Source organism: Heptranchias perlo, chromosome 25, assembly GCF_035084215.1.
Source record: "Heptranchias perlo isolate sHepPer1 chromosome 25, sHepPer1.hap1, whole genome shotgun sequence".
In the NCBI taxonomy this organism is placed as follows: Eukaryota; Metazoa; Chordata; class Chondrichthyes; order Hexanchiformes; family Hexanchidae; genus Heptranchias; species Heptranchias perlo.
The window spans coordinates 26,722,311-26,744,674 of NC_090349.1; the positions used below are offsets into that span (position 1 = coordinate 26,722,311).

General features: G+C 42.1%; 1 protein-coding gene across 2 annotated transcripts; it reads right to left on the reverse strand.

The window, feature by feature from the left end:
- Positions 1–681: 681 nt before the first annotated feature.
- Positions 682–16,393, reverse strand: vps29 (VPS29 retromer complex component). Of its 2 annotated transcripts, none has more exons than XM_068005843.1 (4): positions 16,287–16,393; positions 4,774–4,965; positions 2,711–2,946; positions 682–1,230 (listed from the first exon to the last, which is right to left on the reverse strand). In XM_068005843.1, exons 1-4 carry the CDS (start codon positions 16,287–16,289, stop codon positions 1,113–1,115), a joined length of 549 nt encoding a protein of 182 aa, XP_067861944.1. In that variant the 5' UTR covers positions 16,290–16,393; the 3' UTR covers positions 682–1,112. The 2 variants fall into 2 exon arrangements, with proteins under 2 accessions (XP_067861944.1, XP_067861943.1); XM_068005842.1 differs by lacking the exon at positions 16,287–16,393 and adding an exon at positions 15,888–15,929.
- Positions 16,394–22,364: the final 5,971 nt, after the last annotated feature.

Genomic DNA, 22,364 nt, shown 5'->3' on the forward strand with positions numbered 1-22,364 from the left:
ACCCAGGTGTGATCCCTGGTCTCTGCTGAGGTGGGGCGGGCCTAAAAAAGTTAGCCATGGTTCCTGCTTTTGATCATTATCGAGCAGTACAAGAGAGCAGGACTTGGCTCAGCCGTAATGCCTCCCGACACTCGCTGTAAAGGCTCACACATGAATAATGGCCATCAGGGCAAGGTACCAGAGGATGACCAGTGGCCATGGTACCACATCCTTGCAGAGTCAACACCTACAAGGGAGGGAAAACTGTCAAGAAAATAGAAGTGAAAACATGCACTTCAAATCCTTCATTCTAAGTCCTACTTGTCAATGCAGTAAAACCATTACTTTAAATCAAAGTCAACAATGGACGGGGAGACCAATATTGTCTATTATAATAGACAAGTTCCAGAGTGTTAAACCCTAAAAGTAACTTTCAACCTTGAACCTCTACCAAGGACCAGAGCAATTTAATTTAGATCAACAGGTTTAGTTAATTACACAGAACTATAAATTAATCCATACTTGGATACAGATAATTAGAATCCAAGATATAGATTAGCCAAAAATAGTTAACAGGAAAATACAAACAGAACATAAACCAATTCATGAAGTACCTGTCACAAAAAGATTGAGACATGCACAAGTATCCAATTACATTTCAATTCATTCATTCTCTTCAGTAAAATAGAAAACACAATTACATAATGTTAAGCACTTGAAATAACATTTATTATTGAGTTTATGGGGAGGTAGACAAACATTTTACATGGAACAGTGGGGCTTCAAAGGCAGAAACAAAAACCTATGGCTGAGAATTTCATGCATATTAATTACATGATACACTACTGCATTACTGTAAGCAGTGAAAGGAAATATTTACAGGACTGAAAACTCTCAGTAATTCAAGAATGTGGCACTTTTTTCAGCAAGGATCTAAACTAACTTTACATCAGTGTGTGCAATAAAGTTCCTCTCATATTGCTGGAATAGTTAATGACTAGTACTAGTGGAAATAAAACTTACAATTCACGTATATAATACATTTAAAGACGTGTTAACTTGATCAAGGTTCAAAAGGAAAAGGACTCAAAAGGAAAAAGGAATGAAACTGTAAAAAAGCAGCCATGACAAATTTAGGATTTTTTGTATTCAATTCGTTCTACTTTTACATCATCACAAATCAACTGATAAACATAAGTGACTACTGTGGATGCCTGAATGTCCATCAATACGAATGAAGGGATGATATTACTGGAAAGAGAGAGAGAACAAGCTGGTTAGTTTCTACATAAAGGAATTATAGCTTTAGTTTCTTGTGCTTACACGTGCGGCCACTATACAACAAAATTGCTCTTTTTTACACAAGTTCTTAGTACCATAGTAGCGTCCGTGGCCAATTAAATCAAACCTCACTTTAAACACCCCTAGCTGCAAACTAAAAATAAAGTTTCCTGTTAAATTCTACACAAGGCCATTCTTTATAAACAGAAATACTGAATAAAAATATTCATGAATAATTAACTTTACACCTCATTACACTAACTGAATGTGAACATTTAGCATATATTTAAATTTAGTTTTTGGGTTAGAATTTAATGAACAGACTAAAATGCTCATTCATGACTACATTTATCCAATCAGTACGAACTTCTGTAGCTTGAATGAATGCACTAATCTATCTGCACCTTCTAGGAGCAGAAAGGGGTAAGAGGAGAATTTTTCAAGATTTCATTGTTGGCTTTTGCTATAATGTGAAAGCAGTCAAGTATTCAAATGGCAATTTTTTTTGTTTTAGCTAAACATATTTACTTCATCCGACCAGGGAACGGGACGTATTTATATTGTGCCTTATTGCATCGTTGAACATTCAAAAGCCCTTCACATACACTGAACTGCTTTGAAGTGCAGTGAAAAGTAGGCAAATGTGGTAGTCATTTTAATATAGCAATGTGCCATAAACAACTGAGATGAATGACCAGTTAATTCTGTTTTGGTGGCATTGGTTGAGGGAAGAATGTTGGCCAGGACACCAGAACTCCCTGCCCTTCAAAAAAGTCATGGAATCTTTAATATCCACTTGAAAAGACAGCATCTGACAATACAGTAGCCCTCAGTACTGCATTGGAGTTTTGTATATTTAAGTCTTAGTATAGGACTTGAACTCTCACAGCCTTCTGACTTAGGAGGTGAGTGCGCTACTAACTGACCATAACCTAAACTTTGGTATCACAACTTGAGTTGTTTGAAAAATGTTTTCAGTCAACTGTGAGATCCAGTAATCTGGACTTCAGAAAGTTGAATGGCACAGAGGAAACCACATTTGGATGAATGGTATCCATGTTTAGCTAAATAGTATCCTGCAATATTATGTTCAATAAGTTTGATCGTGAGCTAATTTTTTTTTTGGGCGGGGGGTGGGGGTTTAAAGCTAGAATCATTATTTTCCTTCAACTGCAGCCAAGGGAACAAGTTTTCAAACCCTCTCCCAATGCAGAAGTGATTTTCCCTGCCAGAAAGAAAATTCCTAGCATCCACTGAACACTTCCACACTGCAGTGAATAGAGAGGATTTTGGTTGTGAACTCATGCTGCCCCATTCTGTGGTGAGATGGTACTCCAATGAGCTTCACTTTTCAAAATAATTTTCATGCTGTTAGGATTTCTTTCCACTCACTAAATGTTGAGTTGTCACCAATGTGTCTAGAGTTTAATAGATATTCCAAAGTACTTACCCTTCCAATGCATTGCATGCACCGGTGGCTGAGCCAGGGTTGATATAGAATTTGCTCTCCTGCTCAAAGGCCTCAAACTTGTGTGTGTGCCCAGAGATAAGGATATCTACATCCAGTTGTCGTTGCAGTAGTGCCAAGCTGGTCATATCACCCCAGGGAATTACCTGGTGACCATGGATCAAACCAATTTTGAATTGCCCCACCGTTACCACTTTCTGCTCTGGGTAATTCAGGTTCTGAAATGAAGAGAAGGCTGGTTATATATTCAAGGAACAAATTTAATCGGTCGATCAACCTTCAATAAAATGTGAAAAGATGAATGCTGTAATGATCACCAACTGTGATCCTCATCTCATTCCTGCTGTACAGTCAATTGGATACTAAGTGCTTCCCATTACTGCCGGGGGGTGGGGGGGGGGGGGGGCGGGGGCGAAGAGAAAGAGAATTGAAAGCAGCAAAATATAAGATCAGATTAGTTTGGTGATAGAGAGTTGGCTTTGCAACACATTGTGCCAGATCAACGCATACAGATTTCGAGTTTGCAATTTGCCTCATTGCGAGTTCTTAATCACGGCCAGAAGAATTTAATGGCTACCATTAAAACAATTAGCAAGGAGCATAAGGGAAGCCAAAGAAATTGCTCAAAATTATTTTGGCCACCATCTTGTTTCCTTAGCCAGCTGACTATATATAGCTAAAATAAAATTTATAACATGTAAAAGCAAATAATTTGAAAGTATTTTCAGCTTGCCCATAAAATTGCCTCTTATTGGAAATGGATACAATGGCCCAGATTTTCCTGCAACGGCAAGATTGGTAACGTATACGGTAAATTGTCTAGCTCACAGTCAGTAACATCCTCCATATTTTCCTGAATTTATAATTAGAATACGGTGCAGCGAACACGGCAGCAAATCAGCAGTGGCATGGCCACATTTTCCAGAGATCAGATGTATACATTAAATAGGGTGGCAATGTAAAGACTTAAAAATGGCTTTTATGTGAAGCCGAAGTATGGGACTCATCCAAAGCACTAATCGCAGCAGGAATCGGTCGGTCTGCTTCCGTTTAGACCACATTGTTAAAATGTTATGAGTTTGAGTACAGAGATTCCACGGGTTCGCTGAGCCTGTTTTCTATCCGCAGACCAGCCATGTGTAAGCTAATGCAATGGTTTGCTATAATCGTGCGAGCCTTAGCGGTATCCATAAGAGAAAGCGCAATAATAAGTGTTGCGAAGGGAAGCAAGTGCAGCTAGAGGCGAGATTTGCCTGTTACACATTTTCTTCTATCCTGCTAAGGAATGTGATAAGTGTTTTTTAAAAAAAAGGCTCCTAGATGTAGTATCAGTATTCTAATCTTGGACTTTCTAGAGATGCAGGAGCTGTTAAGGGGAAAAGTAGGGTTTGGTACAGAGGAAATTGGGATTTAATAATGGAGCTGTACCCGGTGTTCTGTTTAGCATAGGTGAAACTGCTCTATAACTTGAGAACATTTCAACCGCCCCTCTGATAACAAAACAAATTTATCCAATAAGTAGTTGAGCCATGTAGATCAAGAACGTTCAAAACTCAATCACTGGCCTGTGCTGAGTTAGCTGATCTCAGCCATGGCATTTATATATCGCCTTTCACAACCTCAGGATGACCCAAAGCGCTTTACAGCCAATCAAGTACTATTTTAAAGTGTAGTCACTGTTAGAGAGACTAAAGCTACTAAGATTCCTGCTCCTGGTTGCTATACAGTAATCCCTGTTGGAGGTCTATGGATACGAGGCGAGGACAGGATCGCGATAAACCCCCCGTGGTCAAATAGCCAACACTCACTACCAAGGTTCACACATGAATGCTCTTTTGACAAGATGATGGTGGGAAACGTGTTCCTGTGATACACTATTCTAGCAAGGAGTCAATTCCTTCATGGGAGGTTTGAAAAAAAAACTTTAACATACATGAGAGCACTGGTAATCAGCATTTTTTTTCTTTTTCAGATTTCATTATTAGCTAATCAAAATATTGATTTCTACTAAAAGTACAACATTTTTAAAACAAAGTATCCCTTACCTCATCAAAGTCTCCTCTGACAATGTGGACATCTCCAGCCAGTGTTTTAAGGTAATCATAGCTCTCTTTGGTGCAAAGATTGCCTGTACATAAGATGTGCTGGATCTTACCAGGTACCAACAGCTTCTTGAACTTGGCTGGCAATGTATTACAGCGGTGAGGAATGTGAAGGTCTCCCAATACCAGCACCAACTTTAGGAACAGAAGGAAATAAAATAAGTTTACATGGATTGTACTCCACACTTAAATCCCCAGGGAAATATGCTGTATCTCAAGGACTTTTATCACCCATCAAATTATTATATCAGTAGGGCTTAAGTTTTATTTACTAATAGTGCAACACCTATAATCAACTAAATACACTGGCTCAAAGATAATTCAGAACTAGAATCCTGTAACATCCTGCCATTATGAGGATTGAAATAGTGTGAAATACACAAGAGGCCACTATTGGTAGTCAACGCAGCCAAGCTCAAAGCCAAGACTCATTGTTCGTCCTTTGATAACGAAGACAACAGCCAGAACATCAGCTCATTTTCTGTAGTGAGTTCTTTTGTAGCGACTGATGAGAGCTATTTTTGCTTGGAATGAGTGTCCGCAGATTGAACAGTGGATCTCGGATATACCAGGTTGGGAATCTTGATTTTTCAAGTCAGACTTCCTCAGCTGGCGTTTACATTCAGCATCAGCAATGCAACGGGCCTCATAGTGGGAGATGCCTTCATGAATGGATTTTTCGCCATGCTTTTTCATCTTGAAGAAGTTGTTCCCACTTATGGACGTCTATTTGGCACTGTTTCAGATTAGCTTTTAAACAGTCTTTATATCTTTTTGGCTGACCACCATGAAATTGCTTTAAAATATCTTCGGGAATCATTCATCAGACAGACACACCACTTGACCTGGCCATCATAACCGTGCCTTCATGATCACAGCATTTATGCTTGGCATGTCAGCTTCTTTTTTTAAAAAAAGAACTTCAGTGTCAGGGATCATGTCTTGCCATCTAACCTTCATTTGTCGTTTCAGGCAGCTTAGGTGAAAGTGATTCAATTTCTTAATGTGGTGTGAATGTTGGCCAAGTTTCACAGCCATAAAGCAGCCCTGTATACTTTGAGCTTGGTCTGCAGGCTGATGACTCTTGTCCCAGAGGTGCTCATGGAGTTTGCCAAAAGCTAAGCTGGCTTTGGCGATCTGCAGGATGCCTTTGCATCAATACGGACTTCTTTATATAGGGTGCTACACAGCTAGGTGAATCTATCCACAGCCTAAAGCACGTTATGATAGGCAGAGTGTAATCCTTGCCTGGGGCTGGTTGGAAGAGTACCACCATCTTTTTAAGGCTAATAGTCATGCCAAATTACAGGCAAGCTGTTGCAAGGTGGTTCATGATTATTTGCATATCATCCTGGGAGTGGGCCATGAGAGCACAGTCATCAGCAAATAGGAGTTTACAAACAAGTTCTTCCAGCAACTTTGTTTTAGCTTATAGTCTAAGGTTGAAGAACTGTTCTGAATCTGATCTTGACTCCTATTTTGAGATTACTGAAAGCCACGAGAAGCATAGCAACAAACAACACTGAAGAGTGATGGTACAAGGACACATCCCTGCTTGACATCGTTTGTAACGGGGAAGGAGAGGGACTTGTCCCCATCTTCATCACTCTGGCCATCATGGAATTGTTTGACCATTTCAATAAATTTATCTGGACACCCAAACTCGAGTGTGGATTTTCCAGAGACCTTCTCTATTGACAGTATCAAATGCCTGTCAGGTCAACAAAAACAGAGAGATCTACATTTTGCTCTCTGCGTCTTTCTTGGAGCTGTCTAGCTGTGAAGATCATATCAGTTGTGCCTCTTCCCTTTTTGAACCCATATTAATTGTCTGGTAGCATCACTCTTGCAAGGATCTTTCCAACAGTGATGAGTAAAGAAATTCCCCGGTGATTATCACAGATTAAAAACGATTTCCCTTTCCCTTGTAGGGGTGGACAATTGAAGCATCTTTGAACTTCTGGGGGATCTTGTCTGAATGTCATGTAGATTGAAAGTTTGTTGAGGCGTTTGATTAAGTAGTCACCACCGGCTTTGTATGTCTCATCTGGGACAGTATCAGAACCAGGTGTCTTCTCATTTGAGAGAGCCGGATGGCTGTTGCAGTCTCCAAAATAGTAGGTTCTTTTGCAAGGAAAAGCATTTATGCCACACTGAGGCAGCTGATCAATGGCCTCATCATTGCTAGCTGATTTCTTATTTAGAAACAAGAGACAACACCAGTTCAACATAAATTAAAACCTACTTACATACACTTGTGTGTTTGGAGGTGGCTCCAGAATGCCATTTTGTGTGAAGTATAGTGAAAGTGGCTTTGGAGTGTATTCTGTGGTCCTAATGAACCAGTCACATTCCCAATCTGTGATTCAATGCACTAGTTTTTGGTCTAGCAGATCAGAATTCAACATAAGCTCTGTACTGCATATGAAAAAAAAAATCCCCAACCCAAGTGGTAATTTGGAGAAAGAATGCTAAATTGAGGTTTTTGGCATTTATCAATTTAAACCAACAAAAAAGTAGTTGAAAAACCTAACCCTAGCGAGGTAAATAAAGTTATCTCATGCACTGTTTTTTTTGTGAAGCTTACATATTTAAGTTGGTAAAAGAGACAAACAGCTCTGAAATATACTTCCATTTTAGGGTGCAGCTTCATTTTTTTCCCTGAAATATTCATTTATTCCTGGACTAAGCTTATACACAACCCATAAAAATACTGCACTTTTGCAGTAATATTTCCACCATCCAGGAAGGAAATTATGTATCACTCAAAATTTGAAATACTATTTTTTGTTAATGACTTAACTTTTGACAATATTGAAATGTAATCACAAAAGTCAAGCTATTAGACTTCTAGTGGCTCAGGAAGTTGATCCAATGAGTAGCTAGGCCACAGAGGTCAGGAAAGTTTTAAGTGGTTTGCATGGAGATGGCTCTCAGCTGGGTGCCAGTAAGAGAGGGGTGAGGCATACAATTTGCCTTATCAGCCCTGGGTTAGGAAGGGGAAGATTGGCCAGGATTCCTACTTCTAATCAATATCCAGCAACTCTTGCTGGGTGTGCATGTATTTGGACTTCAAACAAAGGCAGGATCAGGCTCTAGTGATGGTAAAATATCCTGCTGACACTTACTATCAAGGCTCACATATGAATAATTACAACTTGGGAAAAGTACTGTATGGGAACTGGCTGTGTAGAACCTTAACCCAGCAAGTACAGGAGGGAAAAGATGGGCCAAGCTAAAATTTTCATTGCGATTGTTAGTTTAAGCAAACCAAACACATGCACAAAGTTAGGTGGAATAATTGCAAGTTGGTGGAGAGAATTTGATTGCAAAATCCCCAGTACCACAGTACAACTGAAAGTACAACAGCTCTTGGCATATTGCAACTCTCACATTTAACTACTGGTTGAAAGCTCAAAATTAACTTTTCAGGCAATAATTCAAACAGAACTCATGAAAGAGTCAAAAACTAAATTTTAAAAACTGAACAAGCTGACTGACTCTGCTAGATATTATCCAGTTAGTATGACAAACTATTTCTGGTTGGGGGCAGGAAGAAGGGGAGGGCAAGAATAAAAGATGATGCGAAGATGTCTGCCATAATAGTAACTAAACTATCTGTTGATTAATAAATCCAAACTCAAAGATGAAGTTTTAATTGTCAATGTAATGGAATCCAAAAACTGCAATTTTATAGAGCAAGTGCCTTTACTTCTACAACAACTTCAGACTCCCCACTTTTGAGCTGCTTAACCTTTATCAAAACCACTCAGTCCTATGACAGAATAGATTAGAGAACAAATGTATTACTTCGCCATCCTGACAGCCACAGAAAGCAATCCTGCAAATTGTCAGTTTATTTTCCAAAACAACTGTAATGCTACAATAGCTGCAACATCTCACACACATACTTTTATTAATGTAACCTCAGACATTTCTCTAGGACAAAAATGTAAACAGTTGGTATTTGCCTTCATAAACTAAGAATTTGTTTTACTGCTATCCTTCCCAGGCCAGCTCAACTGTGGATATTTCTATTGTCACTGCCAATGTAGCTCTTCATTGACCAGCAAGAGGTACATGTCAATGTAAAGGTTAACCCTTTTGAGTTATTACCACTCCTGCGAGGAAGTACTTATTACTACAAGAACGCTTAATCTATTGGCTGGGTGAGAATGTTGAAGCTTGTTCCAAGGGTAGCTGCACATGAATGGGGGTAATGGAGTTTTGAATACAGGCCCGTTGGATGGAAGATGAATGCTTTTCCACTTCAACTGGTAATCTTATTAAATTAGTAAATTTCTCAATCTGATCATGGAAATAAAACTGTCTTAAACCTGTATGGTTACTGATAAACATTGATCAAAATACTGCAGAGGTTCCCAAACTGGATGGGGGAGGGTGAAGTTATCAGGGGGTGCGAGGAGGACAGGCTACCCAAGAACGAGAGCCAGTGATGCAACCTCCCATAACCAGAGGGCATTATGGGGCAATCTCATCACAGCATGGGATGTTTGAATCCCCGCTGATTTCTAGAAGTCAGTGGACAGTGGGCCGAGTAGAGCAGTTTCTGGTGCATAGTAACGGATTAATATTAAACCAGAAGCAGCTCTGATAGGGCCAACGTCCACCTCTAGAAATGAGTGTGATTCAAACATTCCATGCAATGCTGAGATCGCCCCATAATGCAACTATTGGCTGCATCACTTAAAAGCGAATGACATTTCTGTGGCATCTCCTGATTGCTGCGTGAAAGTAGAGATCCTTGAAGCAGTTGGCTATTTGAGGCACACAATCCCTACATGACTGAAGGCAGGGTGAGCATTTTGAACTCTCAATTTTGTTCCCAGTTTTTGAAACCAATCGAATTGTACTCTGGGGGCTACAAAATATTGTTTCTTAGAAAAAGGAGGCGTGAATAGGACATTAATCTCCGAAAGGGGGCCAAGCAAAAAAGATTAGGGAACCCCTGTAATACTGCAATAGACTGCTGCAAAATCATTGTAACAACAGCATAAAAGAAAATATCAGTCCACAAACTGCTTGAATTAGGCCTGCAAGTTAAATACCATATACTGCAACAGACTGTTAGTGCACACTACCAACATTATTGGCACAAACAATTTTCACCACCACCACTGAAAGTGTAACTTACTCTGTGACAGGCCTTAACGAAATGAAGGTCAATTGTAGGCATGAGATGGAAGTTGGGGATACGATCAAAGTTAAAATAAACAAAATGAAACAAGTCATCAGAGGAAAAAAAAATCAAAAGTCACCAGGAAAAACAACTTTATGATTGCTTAAACATTATGATCTTCTAAACACTTTCTAAAATTGTTGCAAACATGGTACTTTTTGCTCCAGTTATTTTTCAAAATTCCCTTGTAATCTGTGCTTGTATATTTGAATCTGTAAATATGTTTATATTTTTACACCACAGATACCCATGAACCAACCTTGAAGACCATTATTTGTTCCTTCACCAACAGATTCCACACCTATATGGTGAAGTTAAGTGATGAAGTGACATTTTTCTTGATTGGTGGAGGGGATAACAAAGAAAGAACAGGTATATTTATGCATTATAAAATCAATGATTTCCAGAGATGTATACATAGCCTGTTATTGGTTTTGGGCATACACGAGTCTCAGGTTCTTGCTTCTGCACAGAAAAAGCTCAAACTAATTAGCGATCACATGCATGAATTCAATTCATCCCCGTTTCTAATTTGTAACAGTTTTCTCGGAGAGGAGGGGCTCTTCTGCTCCTCGGTGATGCAAAAATTGATTTTTTTAAAAGAATTTTTTTCATCGTGTCAGCATCAAGCAACCAGGTAGGATATGCCGACTACTAGATGCTGATAAAGCTTCATCTACTCTGTCTCAAAAATGTACCTTGACCCCAAACTCAAATGCACCCCGGCGTATTAATATGCAACTTCCATTTCTCACATTGGGCATTATTGTTCAATGGAGTGGATGTAAAGAAACTGTTTCAACTTGTAGGCGAGTCCAGGACAAGGGGGCATAAATAGCAGATAGCCACTAACAGATCAAATAAATTACAAGGAATTTCTTTACACAAAAGTAGTGAGTGTGTGGAACTCACTGCCACATGGAGTGGTTGAAGCAGATAGCATTGATACATTTAAGGGGAAGCTTGATGCATACATCAGGGAGATGGGAATAGAGAGATATGGAGGCAGGGTGGGAAGTAGTAAATAGAGTGAGAGGAGGCTAATGTGGAGTATAAACACTGGCATAGACCAGTTGGGCTGAATGTGCTGTATATTCTATGTAATTCTTCTGTAGATGGAGAATATAACAGTTTCCATGTAAATAGGCCCCATAAATAAGCTTCCTAAACGGGGAGCCTATTAATCGGCATATATAGTACCATGTTTACGTACAATTAACTGAATGGTCTTTACTACACTAGCCAATACTGTTGATCTTCTAAATGAAACCAGATTCTGCCACAGCTACTAAAACTATTAAATTAAGTTACTCAGTTACATTACTGTAAAATCCTTAATTTCATGGATTATTTAACTAATCTCTCCCTGGCCACTGTCTGAGGCTGAACCAGACCGTTCACAACCTTGGCGTCCTATTTGACCGAAATGAGCTTCCGACCACATATCCACTCCATCACCGAGACCGCCTACTTCCACCTCCGTAACGTCGCCCGTCTCTGCTCCTGCCTCAGCTCATCTGCTGCTGAAACCCTCATCCATGCTTTTGTTACCTCTAGACGTGACTATTCCAATGCTCTCCTGGCTGGCCTCCCATCTTTCACCCTCCATAAACTTGAGCTCATCCAAAACTCTGCTGTCCACATCCTAACTTGCACTACCACCCATATCCTAACTCGCATCAAGTCCCGTTCACCCGACACCCGTGCTCGCTGTCCCTACATTGGCTCCCGTCTGGGAATGATTCGATTTTAAAATTCTCATTCTTGTTTTCAAATCCCTCCATGGCCTTGCCCTTCCCTATCTCTGTAATCCCCTCCAGCCCTACAACCCTCCAAGATCTCTGTACTCCTCCAATTCTTGCATCCCCGATTTTAATCGCTCCACCATTGGCGGCCGTGCCTTCAGCTGCCTAGGCCCTAAACTGTGGAATTCCCTCCCTAATCCTCTCCACCTCTCTCTCCTCCTTTAAGATGCTCCTTAAAACCTACCTCTTTGACCCTCTGTCCTAACAGATCCTTATGTGGCTCAGCATCAAATTTTGTTTGATAATGCTCCTGTGAACATCTTGGGACATTTTACTACGTTAAAGGAATGTTTGCTAGTGCTGTTGGGGAGGGTTTAAACTAAAGTGGCAGGGGGTTGGGAACCTGAGCAGGGAGAGAGAGGAAAGCGTAACAGGAAGGGACAGAAGGTATGGAGTAATAGGTAAAGTGTTAAAAAAGGAAAAAGCAGGAACTAAGCGTCACAAAACAGATTTGAAAGTTCTTTATCTGAATGCACGTAGCATTCGTAATAAAATGGACGAGTTAACGGCACAAATAACTACGTATGGGTATGATCTTGTGGCCATTACAGAAACATGGCTGCAGGGTGACAACGACTGGGAATTAAATATGCCAGGGTATTTAACAATCAGGAAGGACAGGCAGGAAGGAAGGGGAGGTGGGGTGGCTATGTTAATAAAGGAAGGAATCACTGTAATACAGAGAAATGATATTGGGACAAAGCATCAAGATAATGAAACAGTTTGGGTGGAGATAAGGAATAATAAGGGAAAAAAAACATTAGTGGGCGTAGTATATAGGCCTCCTAATAGTTGCAACTCTGCTGGAAGAAGTATTAATCAGGAGATAGTCGGGGCATGTAATAAGGGAACAGCCATAATTATGGGGGATTTTAATTATCATATTAACTGGACAAATCAAATTGGGCAGAGCAGCCTTGAGGACGAGTTCATTGAGAGCATCAGGGATGGATTTCTTGAGCAGTATGTAACTGATCCTACAAGGGGGCAGGCAACCTTGGACCTGGTCCTGTGTAATGAGTCAGGATTAATTAATAATGTCCTAGTTAAGGATCCCCTTGGAACGAGCGACCACAACATGGTTGAATTCCATATCCAATTAGAGGGTGAGAAGGTTGATTCTCAAACAAGCGTACTGAGCTTGAATAAAGGAGACTATGATGGTATGAGAGCGGAATTGATTAAAGTGGACTGGGAAAATAGATTAAAGGGTAAGACGGTACATGAGCAGTGGTGTTCATTTAGGGAGTTATTTTACAACTTTCAAAATAAATATATTCCACTGAGGAAAAAAGGGTGTAAAAGAAATGACAGCCATCCGTGGCTAAGTAAAGAAATCAAGGATAGTATCCGACTAAAAACAAGGACATATAAGGTAGCCAAACTTAGTGGGAGGATAGAGGATTGGGAATTCTTCAAAAGACAGCAAAAAGTAACTAAAGGATTGATTAAGAAAGGGAAGTTAGATTATGAAAAGAAATTAGCAAAAAATATAAAAACAGATAGCAAGAGTTTCTATAGTTATATAAAAAGAAAAAGGGTGGCTAAGGCAAACATAGGTCCCTTAGAGGATGAGACGGGGAAATTAATGGTGGGAAACATGGAGATGGCAAAAATGCTGAACAAATATTTTGTTTCAGTCTTTACAGTAGAGGACACTAAGAATATCCCAACACTGGACAAACAGGGGACTCTCGGGGGGGGAGGAGCTAAATACGATTAAAATCACTCAGGAGATGGTACTCAGTAAAATAATGGGACTCAAGGCGGATAAATCCCCTGGACCTGATGGCTTCCATCCTAGGGTCTTGAGGGAAGTGGCAGTAGGGATTGTGGATGCTTTGGTGATAGTTTTCCAAAATTCCCTGGACTCAGGAGAGGTCCCGGCAGATTGGAAAACTGCTAATGTAACACCGTTATTTAAAAAGGGTAGTAGGCAGAAGGCTGGAAATTATAGGCCAGTTAGCTTAACATCTGTGGTGGGTAAAATTTTGGAGTCTATTATTAAGGAGACAGTAACGGAACATTTAGATAAGCATAATTTAATAGGACAAAGTCAGCATGGCTTTATGAAGGGGAAGTCATGTCTGACAAATTTGCTTGAGTTCTTCGAGGATATAACGTATAGGGTGGATAAAGGGGAACCAGTGGACATAGTGTATTTAGACTTCCAGAAGGCATTCGACAAGGTGCCACATAAAAGATTATTACTTAAGATAAAAAATCACGGGATTGGGGGTAATATTCTGGCATGGGTGGAGGATTGGTTATCGAACAGGAAGCAGAGAGTTGGGATAAATGGTTCATTTTCGGACTGGCAACCAGTAACCAGTGGTATTCCACAGGGGTCGGTGCTGGGTCCCCAACTCTTTACAATCTATATTAACGATTTGGAGGAGGGGACCGAGTGCAACATATCAAAATTTGCAGATGATACAAAGATGGGAGGGAAAGTACAGAGTGAGGAGGACATAAAAAACCTGCAAGGGGATATAGACAGGCTGGGTGAGTGGGCGGAGATTTGGCAGATGCAATATAATATTGGAAAATGTGAGGTTATGCACTTTGGCAGGAAAAATCAGAGAGCAAGTTATTTTCTTAATGGCGAGAGACTGGAAAGTACTGCAGTACAAAGGGATCTGGGGGTCCTAGTGTAAGAAAATCAAAAAGTTGGTATGCAGGTGCAGCAGGTGATCAAGAAAGCCAACGGAATGTTGGCTTTTATTGCTAGGGGGATAGAATATAAAAACAAGGAGGTATTGCTGCAGTTGTATAAGGTATTGGTGAGACCGCACCTGGAATACTGCATACAGTTTTGGTCTCCATACTTAAGAAAAGACATACTTGCTCTCGAGGCAGTACAAAGAAGGTTCACTCGGTTAATCCCGGGGATGAGGGGGCGGACATATGAGGAGAGGTTGAGTAGATTGGGACTCTACTCATTGGAGTTCAGAAGAATGAGAGGCGATCTTATTGAAACATATAAGATTGTGAAGGGTCTTGATCGGGTGGATGCAGTAAGGATGTTCCCAAAGATGGGTGAAACTAGAACTAGGGGGCATAATCTTAGAATAAGGGGCTGCTCTTTCAAAACTGAGATGAGGAGAAACTTCTTCACTCAGAGGGTGGTAGGTCTGTGGAATTTGCTGCCCCAGGAAGCTGTGGAAGCTACATCATTAGATAAATTTAAAACAGAAATAGACAGTTTCCTAGAAGTAAAGGGAATTAGGGGTTATGGGGAGCGGGCAGGAAATTGGACATGAAGCTGAGTTCGGATCGGTCAATGCCCTGTGGGTGGCGGAGAGGGCCCAGGGGCTATGTGGCCGGGTCCTGCTCCGACTTCTTGTGTTCTTTAGATTTGTGGTTGGGATCAGATCAGCCATGATCTTATTGAATGGCGGAGCAGGCTCGAGGGGCCGATTGGCCTACTCCTGCTCCAATTTCTTATGTTCTTATGTTCTTATATGTTGTTTAAACGTCAAACAGTAATTAACAAAAATGTAAATGAACCAATCTAAGAATTTTAAAGCACATTTAAATCCCAATAGGTTTAAAAGATTACACAGCAAAAACACTTTTTTGTTTGCACATTAAGACTGCAGTTACAGTGACCACTGACTCAGAACAGCAGCTATAGTATCCATTTGCAACCAGCACCACCTCATTTATGTTGCCTGTCTCCAAATTCAATTCTCCAAGCAAGGAGACTGCTTTGCCTATGCATGCATCCATCCATTCCTTGCCTGTAAATTTTAAATGTATATTGAAAGCAAACAGGAAAGCTCACTTTCTCAAAACATTTAAATAAACCCTGCTTCAATTTAAAAAGTGCCTAGGAGATTTAAAATTAGGCTAAACACCACTTCCTGTAGTTTAAGATGGCCTACTGTGGGAGGTTTTGTACCACTGCTCCGTGGTCAGAAGAAAACGCGAGTAATAATTTCAGAGAAGTGGCAAACGACTGCAAAAATTCAAACGTATAGAACTGATTAGATTTTATGGAAGCTCTGGATTACTAAAAAGTACGATAGAGGTCACGTCAGTACAATCACCTTTCCAGAAGGCAAATGGTCTTTCATTGAAAGCAGATATATCGGGACATTTTGGTGGCTGAATGCTGAAATTGGAATATACGCACTGCATACGGCAACTAAGTCAGGAACGTTGATGATATTTTCTTAATTTCGGTTATCAACATGATCGAAAAACGTTTCCCCCTTCCAGCACCCTGCACGGCTTCTATTCAGGATCAGCCAGCTGACGGACGTCATGTGATAGTTTCCCAATCCCACCGCAGGCCCCAGATACCAACCGCAGGCCCGGGTTCTCGAACCCACTGCTAAGACATCAGCCACGGTGAATTAAAACTGACGTACACTTGCAGTAAGGGCAAGGTGGCCTAAAGCAGGCGACAGCAACATGATCGCGGGAGCCCGAGTCTATAAACTCACCATTTTCCAATCGGCGAAACGGAAAACAGCTCCTCAGTGAAGAGACTCAGCACCCAGCAAAAACGCAGCCAATCCGTTTTCAGTTTAGAAACAGGTCCCTACGGCGCAGTCAATTGGCCAATCTTAGAACAACGAGAATTGGAAAATTCTTTGCTTCGAATTTTAAATGCCCCGTGCTCATGTCAGCTGTTAATATCAAGCAACTGCTAAGAGTCACATTTCTAATGGGCGAGAATAACACGATTGAAAACTCATTTAAAGATAAGGACCTGTGTTTTTTTTAATAACATATATAGAAAATAGGTAATTTAAAACCAAAATGAGCGATTTTAACTTCCAATGAGTGGCACTTGGGCTGGTTATAATTGTGTTTTCTAAACTTTCTGCCGTCTCTTAAGCAGTAATGTTTACAACTTGTAGCTCCCGTTGACTTTTTGTTTTGAGTACAAGGATAATCCATTATATTCAAGAAAAAAAACAAAAAAATAACTTGTCCATATAGAAGAAAGAACGTGTATTTACATAGCGCCTTTCAAGTCCATGGGACGTTCCAAAGTGCTTCACAGCGAATTAATTATTTTTGAAGTGTAGTTACTGTTATATAGGCAAATGTGGCAGCTAGTTTGCTAACAGCAAGGCCCCATAATCAGCAATGAGCCAGTTAATCTGTTTTTGGTAGTATTGGTTGAGGGATAAATTTTTTAAAAATTCGTTCATGGGATGTTGGCGTCGCTGGCGAGGCCAGCATTTATTGCCCATCCCTAATTGCCCTTGAGAAGGTGGTGGTGAGCCGCCTTCTTGAACCGCTGCAGTCCGTGTGGTGAAGGTTCTCCCACAGTGCTGTTAGGAAGGGAGTTCCAGGATTTTGACCCAGCGACGATGAAGGAACGGCGATATATTTCCAAGTCGGGATGGTGTGTGACTTGGAGGGGAACGTGCAGGTGATGTTGTTCCCATGTGCCTGCTGCTCTTGTCCTGCTAGGTGGTAGAGGTCGTGGGTTTGGGAGGAGCTGTCGAAGAAGCCTAGGCGAGTTGCTGCAGTACATCCTGTGGATGGTACACACTGCAGCCACTGTGCGCCGGTGGTGAAGGGAGTGAATGTTTAGGGTGGTGGATAGGGTGCCAATCAAGTGGGCTGCTTTGTCCTGGATGGTGTCGAGCTTCTTGAGTGTTGTTGGAGCTGCACTCATCCAAGCAAGTGGAGAGTATTCCATCACACTCCTGACTTGTGCCTTGTAGATGGTGGAAAGGCTTTGGGAAGTCAGGAGGTGAGTCACTCGCTGCAGAATACCCAGCCTCTGATCTGCTCTCGTAGCCACAGTATTTATATGGCTGGTCCAGTTAAATTTCTGGTCAATGGTGACCCCCAGGATGTTGATGGTGGGGGTTTCGGTGATGGTAATGCCGTTGAATGTCAAGGGGAGGTGGTTAGACTCTCTCTTGTTGGAGATGGTCATTGCTTGGCACTTATCTGGCGCGAATGTTACTTGCCACTTATCAGCCCAAGCCTGGATGTTGTCCAGGTCTTGCTGCATGTGGGCTCGGACTGCTTCATTATTTGAGGGGTTGCGAATGGAACTGAACACTGTGCAATCAGCAGCGAACATGCCCATTTCTGACCTTATGATGGAGGGAAGGTCATTGATGAAGCAGCTGAAGATGGTTGGGCCTAGGACACTACCCTGAGGAACTCCTGCAGCAATATCCTGGGGCTGAGATGATTGGCCTCCAACAACCACTACCATCTTCCTTTACGCTAGGTATGACTCCAGCCGCTAGAGAGTTTTCCCCCTGATTCCGATTGACTTCAATTTTACTAGGGCTCCTTGGTGCCACACTCGGTCAAATGCTGCCTTGATGTCAAGGGCAGTCACTCTCACCTCACCTCTGGAATTCAGCTCTTTTGTCCATGTTTGGACCAAGGCTGTAATGAGGTCTGGAGCCGAGTGGTCCTGGCGGAACCCAAACTGAGCATCGGTGAGCAGGTGCCGCTTGATAGCACTGTCGACGACACCTTCCATCACTTTGCTGATGATTGAGAGTAGACTGATGGGGCGGTAATTGGCTGGATTGGATTTGTCCTGCTTTTTGTGGACAGGACCACCTGGGCAATTATCCACATTGTCGGGTAGATGCCAGTGATGTAGCTGTAGTGGAACAGCTTGGACTAGAGGCGCAGCTAGTTCTGGAGCACAAGACTTCAGCACTACAGCTGGGATGTTGTCGGGGCCCATGGCCTTTGCTGTGTCCAGTGCACTCAGCCGTTTCTTGATACCACGTGGAGTGAATCGAATTGGCTGAAGACTGGCTTCTGTGATGGTGGGGATATCGGGAGGAGGCCGAGATGGATCATCCACTCGGCACTTCTGGCTGAAGATGGTTGCAAACGCTTCAGCCTTGTCTTTTGCACTCACGTGCTGGACTCTGCCATCATTGAGGATGAGGGATGTTTGCAGAGACTCCTCCTCCCGTTAGTTGTTTAATTGTCCACCACCATTCACGACTGGATGTGGCAGGACTGCAGAGCTTTGATCTGATCCGTTGTTTGTGGAATCGCTTAGCTCTGACTATAGCATGTTGCTTCCGCTGTTTAGCATTTATGTAGTCCTGAGTTGTAGCTTCACCAGGTTGGCACCTCATTTTTAAGTACACCTGGTGCTGCTCCTGGCATGCTCTTCTACACTCCTCATTGAACCAGGGTTGATCCCCTGGTTTGTTGGTAATGGTAGAGTGAGGAATATGCCGGATCATGAGGTTGCAGATTGTGCTGGAATACAATTCTGCTGATGGCCCACAGTGCCTCATGGAATGCCCAGTTTTGAACTGCTAGATCTGTTCTGAATCTATCCCATTTAGCACGGTGGTAGTGCCACGCAACACGTTGGATGGGACTTCATTTCCACGAGGACTGTGCGGTGGTCACTCCTACCAATACTGTCATGGACAGATGAATCTGCGACAGGTGGATTGGTGAGGACGAGGTCAAGCAAGTTTTTCCCTCACCACCTACCACAGGCCCAGTCTGGCAGCTATGTCCTTCAGGACTTGGCCAGCTCGGTCAGTAGTGGTGCTACCGAGCCACTTCTTGGTGATGGACATTGAAGTCCCCCACCCAGAGTACATTTTGTGCCCTTGCTACCCTCAGTGCTTCCTCCAAGTGGTGCTCAACATGGAGGAGGACAGTCAGTGGTAATCAGCAGGAGGTTTCCTTGCCCATGTTTGACCTGATGCTATGAGATTTCATGGGGTCCGGAGTCAATGTTGAGGACTCCCAGGGCCACTTCCTCCTAACTGTATATCACTGTACCACCACCTCTGGTGGATGGTGATGGAAGAGTCTGAGACATTGGCTGAAAGGTATGATTCTGTGAGTATGGCTATGTTAGGCTGTTGCTTGACTAGTCTGTGGGACAGCTCTCACAATTTTGGCACAAGTCCCCAGATGTTAGTGAGGAGGACTTTGCAGGGTTGACTGGGCTTGGTTTTCTGTTGTCGTGTCTGGTTTTATTCTTATTATGACTTTTTGTAGTGAGATTTTACAACTGAGTGGCTTGCTGGGCCATTTCAGAGGGCAGTTAAGAATCAACCACATTGCTATGGGTCTGGAGTCACATATAGGCCAGACCGGGTAAGGACGGCAGGTTTCCTTTCCTAAAGGGCAGTAGTGAACCAAATGGATTTTTACGACAATCCGTTAGTTTCATAGCCACCATTACTCTTACTAGTATTTTAAGTCTAGATTTTTTATTTAATTAATTGAATTTAAATTCCCCAGCTGCCGTGGCGGGATTTGAACTTGTGACTCTGGATTATTAGTCCGGGCCTCTGGATTACTAGTCCAGTAACATAACCACTATGCTACCATACCCGTATATTGGCAATGAGACTCCCCTACTCTATTGCAAATAATGTCATGTGATTTTTTTTTACATCCATCTAATTAGGCAGATAGGTCCTTAGTATAACATCTGATCATGGCAGGGGCTTCCCATTGTTTGGCTGAAGGAAATTGCGGCTCATCCAGGACTGGATTTTGGACAAGCAGTCTGATAACACAGAGACACTGGAGGGATCAAGAGAGGTGGTGGAGAAGCAGAGCTGGGTGACATCAGGTGTGTGGAACTTGACCCTATGTTTTTCTTTGGATGATGTCGTCAAGGGGCAGCACACAGATGAGGAAGAAGTGGGGACCAAGGATAGATCCTTGGGGGACTCCAGAGGTAATGGTGTGGGAGTGGGAAGAGAAACCACTGGTAAAGATGCTCTGGCTACAATTGGATAGGTAAGATTGAAACCAACATGGAGTTGCAGGAAAGATGGGAATGGTTTTGGGAGGTGACAACATGTTCAAGGACTTTGGAGAGAAAAGGGAGGTTGGAGATGGTGCAGTAGTTTGCAAGGACAGAGGGGTGATGAAAGTGGTTTTGAAAGGGAATAGAACAGTACCTGAGGAGAGGGAACCATTTATAATGTTATCTAGCATGGGGGTCAGGAAAGGAAGTTGGGTGGTCAGCAGTTTTTTGGGAATTGGGTCAAGGGAGCAGGAGGTGGTTACTTTTAACAAGATAAGCTCAGAGAGGCCATGGGGGAGATAAAAGAGAAACTAGAGAAATATGCGGATTGAGGACTAGTGCAGAGGGCAGCCTTGGGTAGGTTTAGCTACATGGGGAAGGGAAAGGCAGGGATGTGGCAGAGGCAGCTGAATGGATGGTCTCAATCCTAGTGACGCAGCTCCTTGCCATTGGCCCAATTTTAGAACCTCCGATGTAATGGTGCTGTGCACAATAGCACTGCCTACATTGGAGAACAAGCTTAGAGGACTTAATCAAAGGTAAAATGAATAGGTAAGTTTAATTGTGATCGACAGATATGACAGAAATAATGTGATAGGAAAGTGTTAAAGGAAATAACTGTCACACTTACAGGAAGTGTGTGCTAAATGATGAATTTTTAATGTATTAATAGATATGTTAAAATCAATCAAGTCACTACAAAATCTGGAAATCTCTGAAAAAATTACTAGCTGCAGTGTGCCTTCCCAATTAATGCTAATTCCTAGAGATAAAAAGAAAAAAGTCCAAATCTGAAATAAAAAAAATACTGGCAATACACATCAGGTCCATCAGCATCTGAAAAGAGAAAACATGGGTTAATGTTTTGGGTGTGGACTCTTCGTCTTTTCAGATGCTGTTTCCTGCATATTTTGTTTCTACCACTAACGCCTGTCAGATTTTTTTTCATTTTATTTTATTGCAATTATTTCTGTGGTTACAATACATACATTACATTCGTAGTATTTGGTGTACATGCTATATTGGTCATGAGGTAGTAAGTGAGCTTTATTGAGTGGCTTGAGTTGTGGATGATCCCAAAGACTGATTCTGGGGCAAGGGTTACTAGATGGTACTGCCCTGCTTGCCCGATGTCTTCTGTCCAGGCCAATGGGGAGGCATTGGGCAAGTCCAATGCCACCATGACATCTACCTCCTAGAATGAGGATACTGCTAATAAAAGAGACAGCCTGTCCAAACTAAGAAAAAAAAGTTGATAGGCTGTGGTGCCCACCAGTCAGGAAAAAAGCGTGAAGAAGTGGGGCACGGCGAGTTCACATTCTGTGGTCACTCAGGCGTATGCCAGAGATTGAAATGTGGCCATGCAGGAGTTGGGGGGAGACCCTCAGGGGTGATCATAATAATGTGGACCCGCCATGTCAGTGACCTGGCGAGCTCTGGCTGCCCGGCTACACCCGTGGGATTATTACTGTCAGAATGTTAACGATATTTAAACCCGGGCTCGCGGAGACACGTCCTGTGCAACCGTCACCGCTCGCGCCAACGTCCTGGGAGAAGCCACGGCCGAGGACCAAGTGGCGCCGAAAGTGGAGAGGGCTCGACAACCTGCGGAGTCCAGATTATATTGAAAAGTGCTTCATAGAAAAAATACTTTATTCCGCTTTTTTGAAACTTAATTTTGAAGTAACTTTACTGTTAAAAGTAAATTTAATGTTTGTGTTGGTAGCAAGTGAAACGAGAGCCGGGCAATTGGCCTGTTGTCGGTGTGAAAAGTACTTGAGGCACA

Bases quoted from the DNA above. Each gene is read 5' to 3' on its own strand.
- vps29 (XM_068005842.1), bottom strand. From the start codon at position 15,914: ATGAAAGACCATTTGCCTTCTGGAAAG. The intron at 2,947-4,773 runs GTAAGGGATACT...TCTTCATTTCAG, and splicing joins TCAGAGGAGACTTTGATGAG to AACCTGAATTACCCAGAGCA. The intron at 1,231-2,710 runs GTAAGTACTTTG...CTCTCTTTCCAG, and splicing joins GCATGCAATGCATTGGAAGG to TAATATCATCCCTTCATTCG.